The sequence below is a fragment of the Epinephelus lanceolatus genome, chromosome 3 (genome assembly GCF_041903045.1).
Source record: "Epinephelus lanceolatus isolate andai-2023 chromosome 3, ASM4190304v1, whole genome shotgun sequence".
NCBI classification, from domain to species: Eukaryota; Metazoa; Chordata; class Actinopteri; order Perciformes; family Serranidae; genus Epinephelus; species Epinephelus lanceolatus.
The window spans coordinates 16,085,185-16,103,442 of record NC_135736.1 but is presented as its reverse complement, the minus strand read 5'-3'; the positions used below and the strand labels follow the sequence as shown (position 1 = coordinate 16,103,442).

The 18,258-nt window shown below is 39.5% G+C and overlaps 1 protein-coding gene across 1 annotated transcript in view; it reads left to right on the top strand.

Annotated features, from left to right (window-relative positions):
• The window catches only part of tusc3 (tumor suppressor candidate 3), a 101,980-nt gene that overhangs the window by 35,729 nt on the left and 47,993 nt on the right, over positions 1 to 18,258 (top strand). The window contains exons 2-4 of the mRNA XM_033622939.2: positions 1,980 to 2,149; positions 10,096 to 10,213; positions 14,461 to 14,601. Of these exons, the coding sequence (XP_033478830.1) occupies positions 1,980 to 2,149; positions 10,096 to 10,213; positions 14,461 to 14,601 (429 nt within the window). The remainder of the gene's footprint in view (positions 1 to 1,979; positions 2,150 to 10,095; positions 10,214 to 14,460; positions 14,602 to 18,258) is intronic.

The following is an 18,258-nucleotide window of genomic DNA, read 5'->3' as shown; positions in this document are numbered from 1 at the left end:
CATGTTGATTGCTGCTCCGTTCCATTAATGTTTCTGAGTGATGGTTTAGAAAGCATTCACCATATACTTCACATTCATTTGGCAAATGTAATTATTCAAACATTAATCCGTAACAAGATTGCAACTGCTGCCTTTTGTGAAGATGACTTACAATCTGCCGTACTGTAAACTGTCCGGATGCTGCACTGTCCTCGGTTGAGTTCAGCACCTTTTGTCCCGTCAACATCCAGTTATTAATAAACATTCAAATAATCGATAATTGACATTTGTGAATCAATGCCGAATCATCCCGGCCCCCACTTCTAATTGCCCTCTACAGTAAGGCAGTTGCTTTAAAGAAATGGCTTAATAAGATGGAAGGAAAGTCTTTCTGTCAGTGTTTCTGTATCTGTTTCATAGATGGCGGACAAATGTCTTTAATAAAAAAAGCATGACAAATCCTCAGCAGAGATTTAGCGCAGTTGAGCTCACACACAGGCGCGCGCACACACACACACACACACACACACACACACAAAAGTTTTATGGTGTAAATTGAAATATGCCTCCTGTACAGATTTCTGGCTGCATAGTTTGATCAGCAGAGGCTGAAAAACAACAAGTGTTTCATCAGTAGTCTCAGTATTTCATCAGTTCAGAGCTCAAGTCTGGCAAAGATGATGCTGGTAGGTACTAAGCAGTGTCCTGCTGAGAACTTACACTGACACAATCATAGAGTAGATCACACACACACACACACACACACACACACACAAGCACACACACACACACACACACTGAATCATTACCGTACCAAACCATATGAGTTTGCTATTACAGCCATTTCAGCTTTAAAAAAAACCATGCAAAAACACTAGCTGTTGTGTTTATGTGTGCATATATGCTGCGTGTTGTTTACCTTCAGCGTTGTGTTCCGGCGCTGATTCTGTTGTGACCTTTTAGCTAAGCCGGACTGGATTTAATCAGCAGCAGACTCCTACAATACACACAAACACCACCAAGAACTGTGGCTTTTGTGTATGTACACACACACACACACACACACACACCTAGGCTGCCAAGTCAGGGCTACTTTTCTGTAAATAATGGTTAGGTTTGTTGTATTTCATATTCTTCAAGAGGATATCATTTGTCAAAACAGGCCTGGAGTCAAACCTATTAAAACTTAGATTCAGTAACTGGCATTCAGCAACACCTTCTGTGTATCTGCGTTGGACTTTCAAAGCAGCCAGCATGCACAGTATTGCCCCTGGCCAGTCCCTGAATAGTTGGAATGTCATAGAATTTAAGAGACATTGCCTCTTTTGAGACAAGAAAACTCAAGGATTTTTATATATTCTCTGGGGAGGCTGGGTGATATTAGAAGATTGTACAAATAGGTCATTTTGTGAGAGTGCACCAGAAGGACTTTGCAACTTCTCTATACAGGTTTTTTTCCTCTTATGAAAAGAGCAGCTTTAGAGAAGTACTGCTGCCTTAATCTTATGTCAAAGTAGCATAACTACAGTGTAAAACCACTACATTACTAGTAAAAGTGCTAAATTCAAATAAAGTACATACGTATTAGCCGCAAATTCAACTCACAGTATCAAAAGTAAAAGTACTCATTGTGCCAAAGGGTTATGTTTATCATTTATTGTATTGTATTGTTTTTTTGTTAAATCTCAATCTGAGAAGTAACTAGTAACCACACTTAACTTAATAGATAAATGTGGTGCCATAAAAAGATCTTAATTTTCACTTTGAAAAATATAGTGCAGCTAAAGTATAAAGTAGTATAGAATAGAAATATGCAAATAAAATACAAATGCCACCTGTATAGGAATGTTTTCAACACTTTAAATAATTGAAATACCTTTATTGTGAATCTGCTGTCGTGTCGCATTGTTGGACTCAAAGGAATAACGCTTCTGTTTGAATGTGAAAGTCCTGACTGGATGCCTTGTCCTCACTGCCCTCTCCTTTGTCTGTATGTTCAGAATCTGCTGTCAGAGAAGGTTGACCAGATGATGGAGTGGTCCTCTCGGCGTTCAGTCGTCCGGATGAACGGGGACAAGTTCCGTCGTTTCGTCAAGGCCCCACCCAGGAACTACTCTGTCATCGTCATGTTCACTGCCCTGCAGCCTCAAAGGCAGTGTTCTGTCTGCAGGTGCGCACACACACACACACACACACACACACACACATACACACACACACACGAGACCAGCGCACTCAGTGTAGGCCACAATCAGAATAGCTCCTACCATAACAGCTCTGTACTCCTGCAAGTGTACTCACTGCACTAAAGTTCACCTACAGTGGACGAGACGGCACACACACACACACACACACACACACACATACATACACACAAGCACAAATGTCCTAGAACTCATCTGATATTTCACGTACCCTCCTTCCACACACACATATAGACTTGGATACCTTGGGAAACACAGAAAACAGCATTATATAACCAGAACCTGTGGGTCACATTGACATTTGGATCAAAGGGACTCCAGCCAGGCGTACTACCAAAGGGGAATGAATAAATTCCACAGAACAAGGCCAACAAGACCTACTTACCAACTTGCAAACTCAAAGCATTTAATAAATGAGGGGAATTTCAAAAAATTCCAATAGCAAACTTAAATTACATTTTTAATTACAAACCAGACTTGTATCATGTCGGCAACAGAATTTTGAAGCTACCCGGCAGGGTCAAACACTACCTTAGAATACTAATACAAGATTAGAAGTTTATTTATTAGTTTTAATGAGTTCTTGTTTGATTTGAATCATTTTAACTCAGTGACAAGCCCAGTATTTCAGGACCATGGACAGCTCTGCACGCAGCACAGGGTTTCAATGTCTACATGACTCTGGAGCTGTCCATGGTCCTGAAAGCTACTTTGGATTTGTCAGTGCAGTGGAGTTATGAGAACCACTATTATGTCAGGCATAAAGGTTTTCTAAGATCATCTTGTTGCAGATAATAGAATAGTGTATGCATTTAACAATTTTCTCTTCAAGGCTTTGAGGCCACTGAAAAGACAACTGCAGCATGATGAGCTGTAGTAACATTGGAGTAGATACAAACTTGTTATTCAGATGTGCTCATGTTTTATTGTCCAATACATATATATGGTGATATGCACACAACTCTCTACCTTTGAATTGACTTTTCATAAAGCTTTTCCCAGGGTCATGTGGATTAGAGTCATCAACGTCCTTGCTGGTTTTATTTTTCTTGCTTGCTCTCATAGTTTCCCTCGCATTACTACTGTTCGTCTTTAAACATTCTAATTAAGTAGGGTAAGTAGGAAACTTGGTTACAAATTATAGTAGAGTTGGGTGTCCTTAAATAAGATTGTGTATTGGTCACATCACTTCCTAAACAACTACACACAGGTCTTCCTTTTGGACCGGGTGACTCTGTACAAAGCGATACATTTGGCTTTTGTATTGTTTAGGCACTATGGGAAGATTAATAGACCGTGCTTTTTGATTATTCCTGTATCAAAACAGTCATGACTCATGAGGGAACCAGGCTTGTGACTCATTGTTTAGGAGTGAAAGATTACATGACATTTTGCCAAATTACTAGTCATGATATTTAGTATGCATAGAATAAATTCTGCAGTCGGGTGTTGATGATTCCATGACTGCTTGATTTTGTATGGTAAATCTAGCTCGCACCATCTGTCTTTGTAAACCAGGTAATTGACCCATGATCCTTGTGTCTTAAGGTCTCCTACATTATCAGTCACTTGATTAGATAACATATTTATCATTTATAACAGCACCCCTCCTATGATTGTCACAGTAGTAACACAACCACAGACAAAAATAATGGACCTAGCTATTTTGGGATCACCCATTGGTTTGTGGACTCCCTTTTTGTGTCAAGGTCAGCATTTTGGCAGACGCCATCTTGGTTTTTTGGAGCCTGTGACCATATTTGGGCATTAGGCTGGTGCTATGGACGAGCTAGGGAGGGGTCTGACTAAGAAGCCAAGGATGCTATCGGCAGACAACCTGACCTGTCACTCAAAGCAGCTCTGCCTTTAGAAATACAGTTTATGGCACTTCCATGTCAGCTCCATTTTTCAGCCCTGGAGGTTGCTGCTAGAACACAACACACAGACAGTCATAGTACCCTGTTATTTCTCTGTCATTATCCTGCTTTTAGATTTAAATTTGCTGTACTGGCATCACTATAATTACAGACATGATCGCCGGAGCAGGCTTTACAAGGCTCACAGTGTTACTCACACACACTCTTACATCTTCTCACCATTGGCTTTGTGCTTACCCTTGAGACACACACACACACACACACTGAATCATTACCGTATCCCCTATCCCGTTTATCTATTTATCTCAGAAGCAATTTTTCACCCTCTTAACAGGAAACTAGGCTGCTTATTTCTATTTAATTGCCTGACACAGTCATTACTATCAACCCACTCTCATTCACCCTTATTCCTTTATTTTTTTATCCCTTTTTTATTTTGTCTGTCCGCTTCTTCTCTAAGTTTGTTTGCTTCTTTCTTCCCATCTCTCTCGCTATCCATCGCTCAGCATTTCCCCAGGCATTCTCTTATTAACATCGCGATAGTGTCACATCATTAGAAAAAGAAAGTGAGATGGAGAGTTAGATTAAAAGACGGATGTTAGATGGTGACCTGAGCGTCTGCGTTGAGAGAGGCAGTGAAAAAGATGGCTGATCACTGAGGTCCTCACACCCACATAACTCTTGAGCTTTGTCCCAGCTCCATACTACATAGTGATTCAGACTGGGTAATTTATAAGCAAATCATTGATGGCCAGGATTTTCACCCAGTGCACCGCGATAATGGTCAAGTGACTCAGGGTTGCAAAATAAGACTGAGCTATCTGAGCTTTCTAAGAACAGTCCAGAGACAGGCTAAATCCCAACCCCAAAGCAGAATTTTATGCTGGATAAAACACAAACAGCTAGCTTCGCTCCAACTAGAGAGAAAGCTACTGTAAAGATTTCTTTGCTTTGGTTTCACTTACATTAAGCAGGTTGCTCTGGGGTCAGAATGTGTTGATTAATGTGATTCTGTATTATTGTTGCTTGGTAACTGCTAACAGGAAAACAAGAGTTGGGGTAGAAACCTAGGTAACACCTAACACCTTCTGGACTTCATATTTCCTTGCTTATTGTGTTGTTTCTTTGCCTGAATGTGTTCTTTTTTCTCATTTATTTAAAGCTTGCAAAAGAGAACACTCTGTCCTTCTCCCTTTGTTTAATTAATTATTCACTTTTATTTTAATTTGTCTCCTTTATTGTAGAAGAAAGTTTATTCTGTTTCATCAAGTGGACATAAAACACAGGCATGAAAATGACTGGTGGTGAATTAATCTCCAAAAAAGCCAAGGCACACCGTCTGTTGAGGCACAAAAGGTAAAACGCCTTTATTGTAGGTGCAACATAATTAGAGACAAAACCAATGAGTATCGATTATACACAAAACAATCACACCCTCAGTAAAATAAGTACAAGCTTCAGTTTAACACAAGATAATTTTCACAGCCACATCCAGCTCTCTCATTTCACTGTTCTAAATTAATAAACACTATGCTGCAGACAGAAAACAAAATACAGTCAGGTCCATAATTATTTGGACAATGATACAGTTGTCATCATTTTGGTTCTGTACACCACCACAATGGGTTTTAAATGAAACAATGAATACCTGCTTAAAGTGCAGACTCTCAGCTTTCATTTAAGGCTTTTTTCAAAAATGTAGTATGAACCGTGTAGGAATGACAAGCATTTCTTCACACAGTCCCCCGACTTTAAGGGCTCATAAGTATTTGGACAAACTAACATAATCATCAATTAAACAGTCAGTTTTAATACTTGGTTGCAAATCCTTCACAGTCAATGACTGCCTGAAGTGTTGGACACATAGGCATCATCAGATACTGGGTTTCTTCCCTGGTGATGCTCTGCCAGCCCTTTACTGTAGCCGTCTGCACTTCCTGCTTGTGTTTTGGGTGTTTTGCCCTCAGTTTTGGCTTCAGCAAGAGAAACGCATGCTCAGTTGGATTCAGGTCAGATGATATGACTTGGCCATTGCAGAACATTCCACTTTTTTGCCTTAAAAATGTCTTTGGTTGCTTTTGCAGTATGCTTCAGGTCAATGTCCATCTGCACTGTGAAGCATCGTCCAATGAGTTTTGAAGCATTTGGTTGAATCTGAGCAGATAATGGTGCCCCAAACACTTCAGCTTTCATCCTGCTGCTCTTGTCAGCAGTCACATCATCAATAAATACAAGAGAACCAGTTCCACTGGCAGCCATACATGGCCATGACATAACAGTACCTCCACCATGCTTCACTGATGAGGTGGTGTGCTTTGGATCATGAGCAGTTCCTTCCTTTCTTCCTTCTCTTGTCTTCCCATCATTCTGGTAGTTGATCTTTGTTTTATCTGTCCATAGTATGCTGTTCCACAACTGTACAGGCTTTTTAGATGGTTTTTGACAAACTCTAATCTGGCCTTCCATTTTTAAGGCTAACTAATGGTTTGCATCTTGTGATAAACCCTCTGTATTTATTCTGGTGAAGTCTTGTCTTGCTTACAAGAGCAGCAGGATGAAAGCTGAAGTGTTTGGGGCACCATTATCTGCTCAGATTCAACTAAATGCTTCAAAACTCATTGGACGATGCTTCACAGTGCAGATGGACATTGACCTGAAGCATATTGCAAAAGCAACCAAAGACATTTTTAAGGCAAAGAAGTGGAATGTTCTGCAATGGCCAAGTCATATCATCTGACCTGAATCCAACTGAGCATGCGTTTCTCTTGCTGAAGCCAAAACTGAGGGCAAAACACCCAAAACACAAGCAGGAAGTGCAGACGGCTGCAGTAAAGGGCTGGCAGAGCATCACCAGGGAAGAAACCCAGCATCTGATGATGCCTATGTGTCCAACACTTCAGGCAGTCATTGACTGTGAAGGATTTGCAACCAAGTATTAAAACTGACTGTTTAATTGATGATTATGTTAGTTTGTCCAAATACTTATGAGCCCTTAAAGTTGGGGGACTGTGTGAAGAAATGCTTGTCATTCCTACACGGTTCATACTACATTTTTGAAAAAAGCCTTAAATGAAAGCTGAGAGTCTGCACTTTAAGCAGGTATTCATTGTTTCATTTAAAACCCTTTGTGGTGGTGTACAGAGCCAAAATGATGACAACTGTATCATTGTCCAAATAATTATGGACCTGACTGTATATATATAATATATAATTATACATTATTTACAAAAATACGTAAGGCCAACTGAAAATAAATAAATAAAAAGAATAAAAAAATAAAGTGAAGACATGGCTAAGTAAAGACAAACAGCAGCTCACAGTGAACCTACTGTACAACAATGCATATGGACATGTATAATTCATGCTGGAACAAAAATGTCATGCTAAATGATGAAGTATTAATGCTGGGGTTCACAGCAGTCTCTCACAGCATTTTCGCTACTAGACTTTAAAAAATAAATAATTGAAAAAGTTTTTGTAATTTTTTAATAATTCAAGTCCCTGGCTTGTTGTGCTGGTTAATTTATGTTGCCTTGATGTGACAGATATGGAGACTGTTATTAGACTTAAATGGTTGCTTGTCGTGCTCACATACTGTAGGGGATGGGCACAGATTAACAGACTGAAAACTGTTTTGCATCACATCATCTTTCATGGCGTTTCTCCTCCATACAAATGTGATTATCAGTTGAAATTATATCAAATAGTTGAGACCGGTTGAGTTTAAGGAACACAGACTAGAAATTCGCAAAAGTGAAAAGTATTGCTGAATTAAAGGGCTACTTTTTAGCCAGTTTTGTATCATAACAATGCTTGTAGTATGTGTGAATGAACTACAGTAAACTTCCCTTTATCTTAGTAGTGCCCAGGTCTCCCTGCTCGTCCCCATCGAAAATCAGCTGGATGATGCATTTCTAGATTTTCGCTGGCTGTAGGGCGGTTGTTGGAACTACAGATATACTTATGCATTTTCATATGCCCACCATCACAGACACACAAATGATAGAACCTGTATCTCATGCTCTCAAACTCAGAACAAACTCCAATCAAACAATAAAAGTAGGCAATGTTGATGAAATATAAATCAAGCTGTGGAGCCTATCCCAGCTGACACTGGGCAAGAGGTGGGGTACACCCTGGACAGGTTGCCAGATTATCACCGGAGGAAGCCGGAGTACCCTGAGAATACCCATGCTGACATGGGGAGAACATGCAAACTCTGCACAGAAGGAAGCCCCCTACCCCAGGTGCAAACCAGGAACCCTCTTGCTGTGAGATGACAATGCTAACCACTTTATCACCGTACCACTTGAGTAAAAGCGAATACCACAGCCCCTTTGCTGTCTCCTCTGGTCAGGTATCACCTATTTCAAAAGTATGTGTGTCTTTCCACAGCATAGACAGGCCAGTTTCATGAAAACACCATCTGTACAGCAGTGTTTTCATGCAGTGAAACTTCTTTAAATGTAGATTAATTGGTAAAGGTAAGAGCCTGACATCACGTAAAGCTCATTTGCATGCAGCAAGACAAATTTATAAATTACATTTGAAAAAAGCCAAATGCTTACAGTTGCACATCTTTTATGCCATTTGAATAAACAGATAATTAACCCTAAAAAACATGGGTCTATAATTAAAGTGTCTTGTGGTAAAGGACACACAAAATTAGTTTAACATCTTACATTCTCACAACAATATTTTGTATTATATTGTTTCTTTTCTTTTGTTTTGCAACATGATGACATTTCTTATAGAGGAAAACTCCTAAAACTCCCATCAGAAAAAAAAAGAAAAGAAAAGATAAGGACAGTTGTCAGAAAGTAAATCAACAATAAATAACACGGACTCAGGGCAGTTAAACCGTATTTCAGTGACACCTTGACAACTGCAGCAAAGTGGTGTTTACAGACAGAGCTGAGCACCACGGTAATCCCTGACAGTCTGCTGGCCTGAGTTTCAACTTCATCTCCGCTGACTTTTCGAAACAGTAGACACTTCAAAGCGACCATGCTAACATTAGCTCCACAGATAACAATGTAACATCAGCGCACATAACACATCCTGACAGACAATTTCCCACTAATTAAAGCCAACACAAGAGGCAGTTGACATAAGACACAATGTCAAAGTGAAGTTTAGCAGAGGAAAAGAGACATACAGCTAGTGCCAGAGACAAGGGGGAGAGAGAGATGATAGAAAAATAGAGACTGCCTCTTGGCATTTCTACGATTATCTTGTCATGTAGGAGGACAAGGTGATAGACTGGACAGACCATAGCTGGTTAAAATAACACCTTTAGGTTTGAAAGAAGTAGAAATTAAATGACAATTCAGGCTCTGGGATGAGAGGAATGAAAATGTATCTTAACATATCGTGAATTCAACCAAGGCATGAATAGAGAGATGCTGCCAAAGATGTGATCTGAGTCCCTTTCTTACTCTTGTCATCTTCTTTCTTTGTTCTGACTCTGCATCTTTTTTTCAGTCTCGCACCTTCTTCTTCTCTTTGTCCCTTTTGCTTACTTCATCTCTATCTTTACCTTCTGTTTTTGAGGTCACTAGCTGTGATTTTTCTGGTGATATTGTCCTCTCTTTTTATACTGCTATTTGTCTTTTCATGAATAAATGCATTCATTTCATCCCTTGTGCAGTGCCTGTACCCATGGCTTGTCAGAATTAAAATAATACCTTCTATAGGATAAAGAAAAGCAGGTTAGGAAATGGAAACAATCTGAAAAGTTTCAGTCAAACTAAGTATTTGTAAAAAAGTACTCAGAGGAAGAAGGACATATTAACAACAAAGTAAACCAGACACCTTGAGTACACATTTTCTCTTTTGGCTGCCACAGTATTGGTTCCCTTCTCATGCCAATACTTTACCTGCCTCCAGGTTTGCAAACCATTACACAAAATTGGTGTTGGTTGGCGTCTGAGAAGGGTTAAGCAGTTCCTTTTAACCTACATGTAATTTATGAGATATATTGATTGTCTGTTTTTGTTTTTGTTTCTCATTCTTCTCTTATTACCGTCTCATAGGCAGGCAAATGAGGAGTACCAGGTCCTGGCAAACTCATGGCGTTACTCATCTGCATTTTCCAACAAGCTCTTCTTCACGGTCGTGGACTACGATGAGGGAGCTGACGTTTTCCAGCAGGTAATTACTATTATCAGTCCAAAATATATTCACCCAAACCCATGGCAAGGTGCACCTTGTATGCTTTATTTTTCTCCCTCTATCCCTTCCTCATCCCTCTGCTTGCACACAACTCCCTTTTTTTTCTCTGTGTGAGTCCGTTATCATCACCCACCCATGACTTTTGCAAAACACATTCACAAAGTAGTGTGGAAGTCAGAAAGCTTCAAATTTTGTAAATCCAAATTTTCCCTTTCCCTTTGGTGAGTTATATTTTTTGTGTTTATATAATGGAGCTAAAAGACCTAGAAAAACATATTTGGCACCAAAGGCTAATTGGCATTGTGTTGGTATAGGATTATTTTTAGCATAGTTCTCACCAGAATGCTGAAGGTAGCGGGCTCTGCTTCATAAATAGCTAGAAACAACAAAACTCCCTTTGTTGGTTACTCTGATGAAAAAAATAAGAAAAGAAAAGTCACTGTAAAGGCAAAGTGCTGTTGTTGGGCGATCAGGTTATATCATCACTTGTGAATGTTTGCTGCCACACATGGCCTACGGCCTTTCATACCTCAGCTTCTTCCTATTTTACCCTTCCTTTCCTTCCATCATACTGGCCTTTAACCTTTTCTTCGCATCCTTTCAAACCCTGTTGTTCTTCTCTCTCTACCGTCCTTCCTCTCTCCTTCACTTCCATAAACCAGCTAGCTGACTTCTAATAATACAGGTTCCTTCAACATTTCAGCAACAGTTCAGCAAATGACCTTACAGAAAACCTTATGGTAAAAAAAAGCACATATTGTACATACACAGTCATACATGCACACAGAAAGACTCGAGGACACACAACGTCCTGCAAAAGCAAAAAGGCATACAAGGACATGCACACAAATGGTATGTACAAACATAAACAAACATACAGTACATGGATAAAGTATTTAATTACTGTTATTCTGTGTAGATAGGCGTATTTTCATAGTCACACTTATTTTTACAGGCTCTGCTGTGCAGTGACATTGATGGCAGGAGGTTTTGACGGGGAGGCACAGTTGTTGTTAACTGTGCTGCTGTGGATATACATACATTTATCTTGTGTTGTACCCATGAAACCAAAATGAAGACGGTAGCTGGGCTCCCCCACAAACCAGAGACAAAAATAAATGATTTAATAAGAAAAACATTGTGTGTCTTTGTACCCTGGTATTAAAGCATTATTCACTTAAGAGATATTTTTGTAACTACAAACTTACGTGCCTTTGTGTTTTTTCCTCCGGTGTGGCTTCTATGATATCAGAAATGCTAGATATTGGGGAAAAAAAAAAAAATCTTCAACACCAGCGAATGGCTGCTGTCTGCAAGCACCTTTAACTAAATACAGAAAAAGATACAAATGACAGAGGTAAATTCCCAGTCGTCCCTTTTTATTCTACACTTTCTACTCTTAGAACTTTAAATAGCTGTGCTCAGTTAGAAATAGCCTGGTTTTGCTTCTTTTTTCCTTTATCTTGATTTGTTTGAGAGCAATTAATCCAGTGACGATAGCATTAAAACATGGTCATACATGCTCCTTAAAACATACCTTTTTGTCTTTTCTTCCTGCTTGATATTTCGCTAGCTGTTACTTCTTTTTCCTTTATTGATTTAATTGTTAATTCATGCCCTCTGGCTTTCTCGTGACTTCTCTCACACTTTTCCTTAAGGCTTTTTGCTCTCCACAATTCTATCCACATCTGCTCTTGTGATGAAAAATATAGCCCATTGAAGCTTAGTTGAAAGTTAATTTAATTAACATCCTTTTTTTTCTTGTAGTGTTTGCATGTGTTTTGGTATGTCTTTGCATGAATGCATGCTTTTTATTTGTGTTCATGGGCATTTATACATGCATGTGTACATGTTTACACTTCTGTATGCAAATGCACACATGCACCTAATTCATCATTCATCTCTAACACCTACAGCGTGGCTACTCTATAACGAAGCTCCGAGTTAATGGAGATAAAGAACCTGCATAACAACTCTCCTCTCATTTCTGTCTTCTTCCTTTTCCCCTTTCTCTGCTCATTTCCGTCCTTTTCCCCTCCTCTCCATGTTTCTCCAGGTGTCTTGGGGAAAACAGAAAACAGGAGAGAGTAAACCAGTTGACTTTATTGTTGTTGATAATTGTAGGGAGCCCTGGGATTTGAAGTTAAAGAGATGTAAAACATGGAGGGAGGGAGAGCGGAAGGAAGAGAAAGTTCTACCAGTTGTCTTTATTTAGCTGTGTGTGAGTGTGCATACATGCGTGTGTGTATAAGAGAAAACACAGAGAACAGGGTAATGCATTTTGTACAGAAGAATGTATTTATGCAAATATAGAATTATTGGAGATGTCCTCTCTATACAATTATTAGCTGTGATAGCCAACACACACCTACTCGCTATCTTGTAATTAGGTCAATGCACACAGAAAATAACATGATAGAAATACAATACACTAATGTAGATTCTTATATCTAATGATCTGTGAGGGTTATTTCTTGTCTCCACTCTTGTTTCTACACTCTTGTGCCAAGTCATTTGATATCGAGTATCTGCCCAATACAGAGTCAGGACCCAAGACTTTTACTTTCCTACAAAGTACAGCTGCATAGTGAGATTGTAAAGCCAGCCAGATTTGGGAAAGGTGTTTTTGACACAAGAATAAATCTGTATAAAAATATCCTTTGTATGCCAAAATTATTTCTTCTACTATACAGTATATTGGAGCTGCAAAGATTAGTCGACTGATCGATGAGTTGATTGGCAGAATATTGATTGACAACTATTTTTGAAGCAAAAAAAGCCAAAGACTTGTTGGTTTACTGCCTCTTAGATGTGAGAATTTGATGCCTTTCTTGGTCATACATGATAACAAACTGAATATTTTAGGACTGTTGGCCAGTACAAACAGTGGTTCCCAACTGGTACAGCCACGGGGTCCAGATGTCTCCATAATCATTAGATCAAAGTCCACACAGTTTAATATATTTAGCATCACACTTGTTTTTGGCCATGTCGTCAAGCTGGTTTGCTGTCTCTGTCAAGAAGCTGTCCGATAGTCACTCACTCTACAGCAGGAAACGGCACTTTGAAATAAAAGCTCTGTACTGGACATCCACTGTACTTCAAAATGAAGTATGTTTTTTGCAAACTTGGACACGTTTATCAGTCACTTGAGCAATTCACATTAGACACACGACCCACTTTTGGACCATGGCCCACCAGTTGGGAACCACTGGGCTAAAACATACCATTTGAAGTTGTCACCCTGTGCTCTGGGAAGTCACACAGGGCATATTTCACTATTTTATTGACAAATCAGTTAATCCATTAATTGAGAAGATAATGGGCTGATAAATCAATTTTGAAAATAATCGTTAGCTACACCCTCGCTATTTATGTTGTCTGAAAGCACAGAGTGACATCTGGAGATAGCTGGAACGAGTGGATAGGATTTGGACAGCCTCTCTTCATATAAGTGCAAATGCAGTATTGAGCCAACTGCAGCACTTTAAAGGCGTTGTGCACTTGCAGAATGCCACTGATATAGAGGCAGAGTGAGCATCTGCAGCTTTGCTCTGTGATGCTCGCTGTCAGTAAGGATATTCTCATACAAGCTGCTGGCTGAGTTTTAGTTGTATGTGCCACTTTGGGGATCACTCACCAACAAAACTGTGTGTGAATGTTTGGACTCGGTTCCTAATGGCACACTGTTAGAATACATAACTTATCAACAATTATGTCCCAACAGTGATATATATTTTTATTTGTTGGAGTGTCAGCTGGCTGCTGAATGATCTAACAAGTTATAAAAATGTTAATGTGATTGTGGTAGGCAGGCAGAAAGAGAATTACATTATTCCAAGCACTAATGAATACATACTTTGGAGAATGAACCAGTTGTGTAATGTGATGATGGAAATATAAACAATAGATATAAGCCCAGACAATGTCAGGCATTGTTAATTAAAAGGATATTTTTAGATAGCTAATATCTGCAGTCAAGAAACAAACAAAAAACAAAGCATGAATTTTAACAATACAAAGGCAGAGAGGTGAGTATTTAGCTAAGATTACTAATGGAGACTGAAAACAGTAAGACATATGATGCTAAGCGAGCCCCAACATCAATCTGTTGCTGAAGATATTATGACTGATGATGTGTCTTTATCTGTTACTTAGTATGCCTGACGTGTCAGAGATGACATTAACTCGACATCCCCCACCCCTGTTTTCCTCTTTCTCTCTAGTTGAACATGAACAGCGCTCCAACCTTCATGCATTTCCCAGCGAAGGGGAAGCCCAAGAGAGCTGATACGTTTGACCTGCAAAGGATTGGCTTTGCTTCAGAGCAGCTGGCCAAGTGGATTGCAGACCGCACAGATGTTCAGGTACCACACACACACACACACACTCACACATGGTCATTTGCAAGAAATGTGCCTACATTTGCAAAAGAATGTAGTGTTGGTACATACAATCCCAATATAGGGGACAATTCAGTGTGGTGCTTTGTTGTGAGGTGTTGATCTTACATAAAAATGTATACTTCTTATTTAAATCAGCTTTAATATTGCTTCCTTGAAAGTTCCCATTACTAATAGATGGATTTACAAGGTATTTAGCATTTGCATTAGAAAAGCTTTAGCGCTAAAATGTATTTTAATGCTATAATCCCTAAAAATAAAGGCATTAATAAAGTGTTGAAATGGGTTTGCTTTGGTTTTGCACCACAAACTGCAGTTAATTCTGCCTCAAGGTGGTCAGAGACCCTAAAGGAGTCTTGTAGGATTGTTTAGTGCAAGCCTTTGATTGAACTCTCCAACATGCTAAATTGGTGAAGCACTTTTTTAACAAACCAATCCAAACAGGCAAACAGGTTTTTTTGTTTGCACCAAACAGGTTATGTCTGAAGACATCTTTAATCTTTGCAAGGGCGGATGTAATGTTGCCTGTGTCATAGGGACAGGGTGTTACACATGCAGTGGGCGTGACTTGCCCTTGCTTGGAGGCACTTAAGTTGTTGGCACCTGAGAGATCAAACCTTCGACCGTCTGACTACACTTTCTTCTTCCCCGAGCAACCTGTCAGCCAAGTACTGGTGGACAGAGTCCAAGCATCCTGCTGACATCCTGTTGATGGATCTAGATTCAAAAAGCTGCCTTTCACTGAAGGCGATGGGGAGCACTTACACTAAGTGCTAGCTTTCAGGCACTTCAATGTGACTTTACCGCATGAATTAGGAACAGAACAGAAAAGGAAAAAAAATAAAAAGGACAGACATTTGATCGAAAAAATGGTGAGATGAATACATTCGTGGGATGGAGAAACTCAAATGAAATCAGTGTAGAGAAGCCTATAATGTCCAAAGTGACAATAAGGATAGATGGGGAATGTGGAGGAGCTTGTACAAACAGTCATCAACTATTAGTTCTTGCTGTAATTTTCTGTTCTGTTCAGTTTTACAGAGATAAACTTTGACTGACTAAATGTATTACATGGTCATATGCACTATTAGAGTTCACTGTATCTTTAAATGTTTTCTCCAACTACAATTAAAACATAATAACTAAAATTTAATAGTGCTCTTGTTAAATAATTATAAAACAAGCCTATTATTGCTAAAAAATTTAAAATAAGTCTGTAAGTAAAGCACCATTTCTACTTTGTTCCACTGTATGTCCTTTGTGTATTTGGAAGAGATGCATCTTTACATGTGTCACAGTCTCATATTTTTCTCATACACACATGCTAGGTCCCAGGCTAGGCTGTAGACTCGTATAGTTTGGCAGAGCTTTGAACTATATCTCATTTTCTTTCTCTCTTTCTCCCTGAATTATGCACACTAAGGTTTTAATTCAATAACACTTAGCAGCAGCAGATGGCACCCACATTTTCATCGGTGACATAATCAGTGTTGGTGACACATAAGCGTTCTGTCTATTGGAACATTTTACCCTTGCATCTGTTAATAGCATACACAGCATGTTGTCAGTTTGGCTTTATGGCCACACACACACACACACACACACACACACACAGGAAGAGAAAAAGAATGAGAAACATACTGAAGTAACAAAAGAGTGGTTTTCACTAAATGACCTGGACAATGGTTTTTAAAGTTAATATAATTCTGCAGAGCTGTTCCTGAGAGGCACATTTTTTAGTTTTATTTTTTATTGTTTTTTTTAATATAATTATTTTATACCTTATTAAATGTTGTTCCACCTCATTTTTATTAAGTTTTGAGAGCCTTCCCATTGTGCTGCAGCTTACCACTGATTAAATATATTCCAACTGGGAAACAGTTTTGAAAACATTTGACAAATCTCATTTTTGAAAACAGGAAGAAGCATGTCCGTATATACAACTTATTAAAAAGGGGCTGCAAACCAAGCGTTTCATTATGTTTTTATTGAAATGACCACTTGCTTGAGGATAGAGGTGTAGCGGTTCACAAAATTCACGTTTCGTTCAATTTGTTTTCCTACCTACTGTCATGTAGCAGATGCAACATGCTGTGGTTTTATTACCCACCGCTCTCTTGCCATCGTTCTCATAATGCACAACAAAACCAAAGTGGCTCTCAACATCAGTCCTGTAGGTTATTAGAGGATCTTCTATTTCTGGTAATGGCCCACATTGCAATGAGCTGGCTTAGAACTCCTCACTGGAATAGAATTTATTGGTTTTGGGATGGGAGGGGCAGACAGGATGTTGCCCGTTGCGTTGTGTAGGCTGGCGTCTTGAGTGCAGTGGCAATGAGAAAACTGTGTTTCCCACAGTTCAAGTTGTGTTTTTTATTTTCCAAATTGAAGGGTTAGAATAAGAATCGTTCTGTTTGTAATCAAAAGCAGTGTACCGTTACACCGCTATTTAAGGGTCAGTGACCAGGGGTGTGCGATATACCGACTCCGTAAGATATATTGATGTATTTTCAAGCAAGACACATATTTAGACCACACTGTTTATCGATATTGGGTCAAGTTGTGTTCCATAACATATACCAGCGTGCATCTCTCCTCTCTCACACTAAGTTCTCCAGCAAGAGAAACACAGTGCTGCTACACTGTTTAATCTGTCTATTAACATAGCATCGGACCGGTGCGACATTGGTCTATAAGTTCCATGTGCTGCACTTAATCAGTCTGTGAGATGAATGAAATTACCGCAGCAGTACACGTACAAGTCTTTGGGCCGTTTCCACTGTCACTTTTGGTGGCACCGAGCCATGCTGCGGCGATTTGCGTTTCCATTGTCAGTTAAGACGCACCGTCCCACGCCAAGCTGCGCCAGAGATGGACCCTCTCCAAAGTAGGTCCGAAAGCCGGTCCGCCCGCCCTCAAGCTGGTAGTGGTGACTTCTAGCCAACCACAGAGCCAACACTGGACGCCCCAGCTTCTCCCCCTCAAACAAGTGTGTGTGTGTTTGGAGACTCTACTCACCTCTGTCTTCAGGAGACCAGAGAGGAAGGTTTTTAGAAACCATTCAAAGGTTTTTAGAAGTCTCTGTGTGTTCAGCTCTCAGTACGTTTGTAGCTTCTAACTAAATCTCTGTGGTTTGGAGTTCAGTTTCTCTCCTGCATCTCTAGCTTGCAACTGAACATGTAGCCCGTTTTGTAGAGAATACCAAGATATATATATCACGTATCGCCATTCAGCCTGAAAATACTGAGATCTGAATTTTTGTCCATGTCGCCCAGCCCTAATAATAACCACTTCCAGGGTTCAGTTTCAGGATAGGGACATTACAGAAGTATCATTTCTTTACTTGTTTTAAAACTATGTAGTGGGATTTTCCATTTTTTGAGCCATCTTTTCAAGATGTCTTTTACAGAAGGGTGGAGAAACAGATTGAATCAATCATTAGTGGTATTTGATTTGACAACCTAAAGATAAAATGGTACTGAATTTGCTCATAAGCCCACAGTTGCCACATTTTAAACTTAGAGCACTCATATCTCAAACTCACTCTGAGAAAGTGGTTCATGCATTCATCTCAAGCATGTTGGGTAGCTCTATTTACAGGATTATCCAAAGAATCAATCA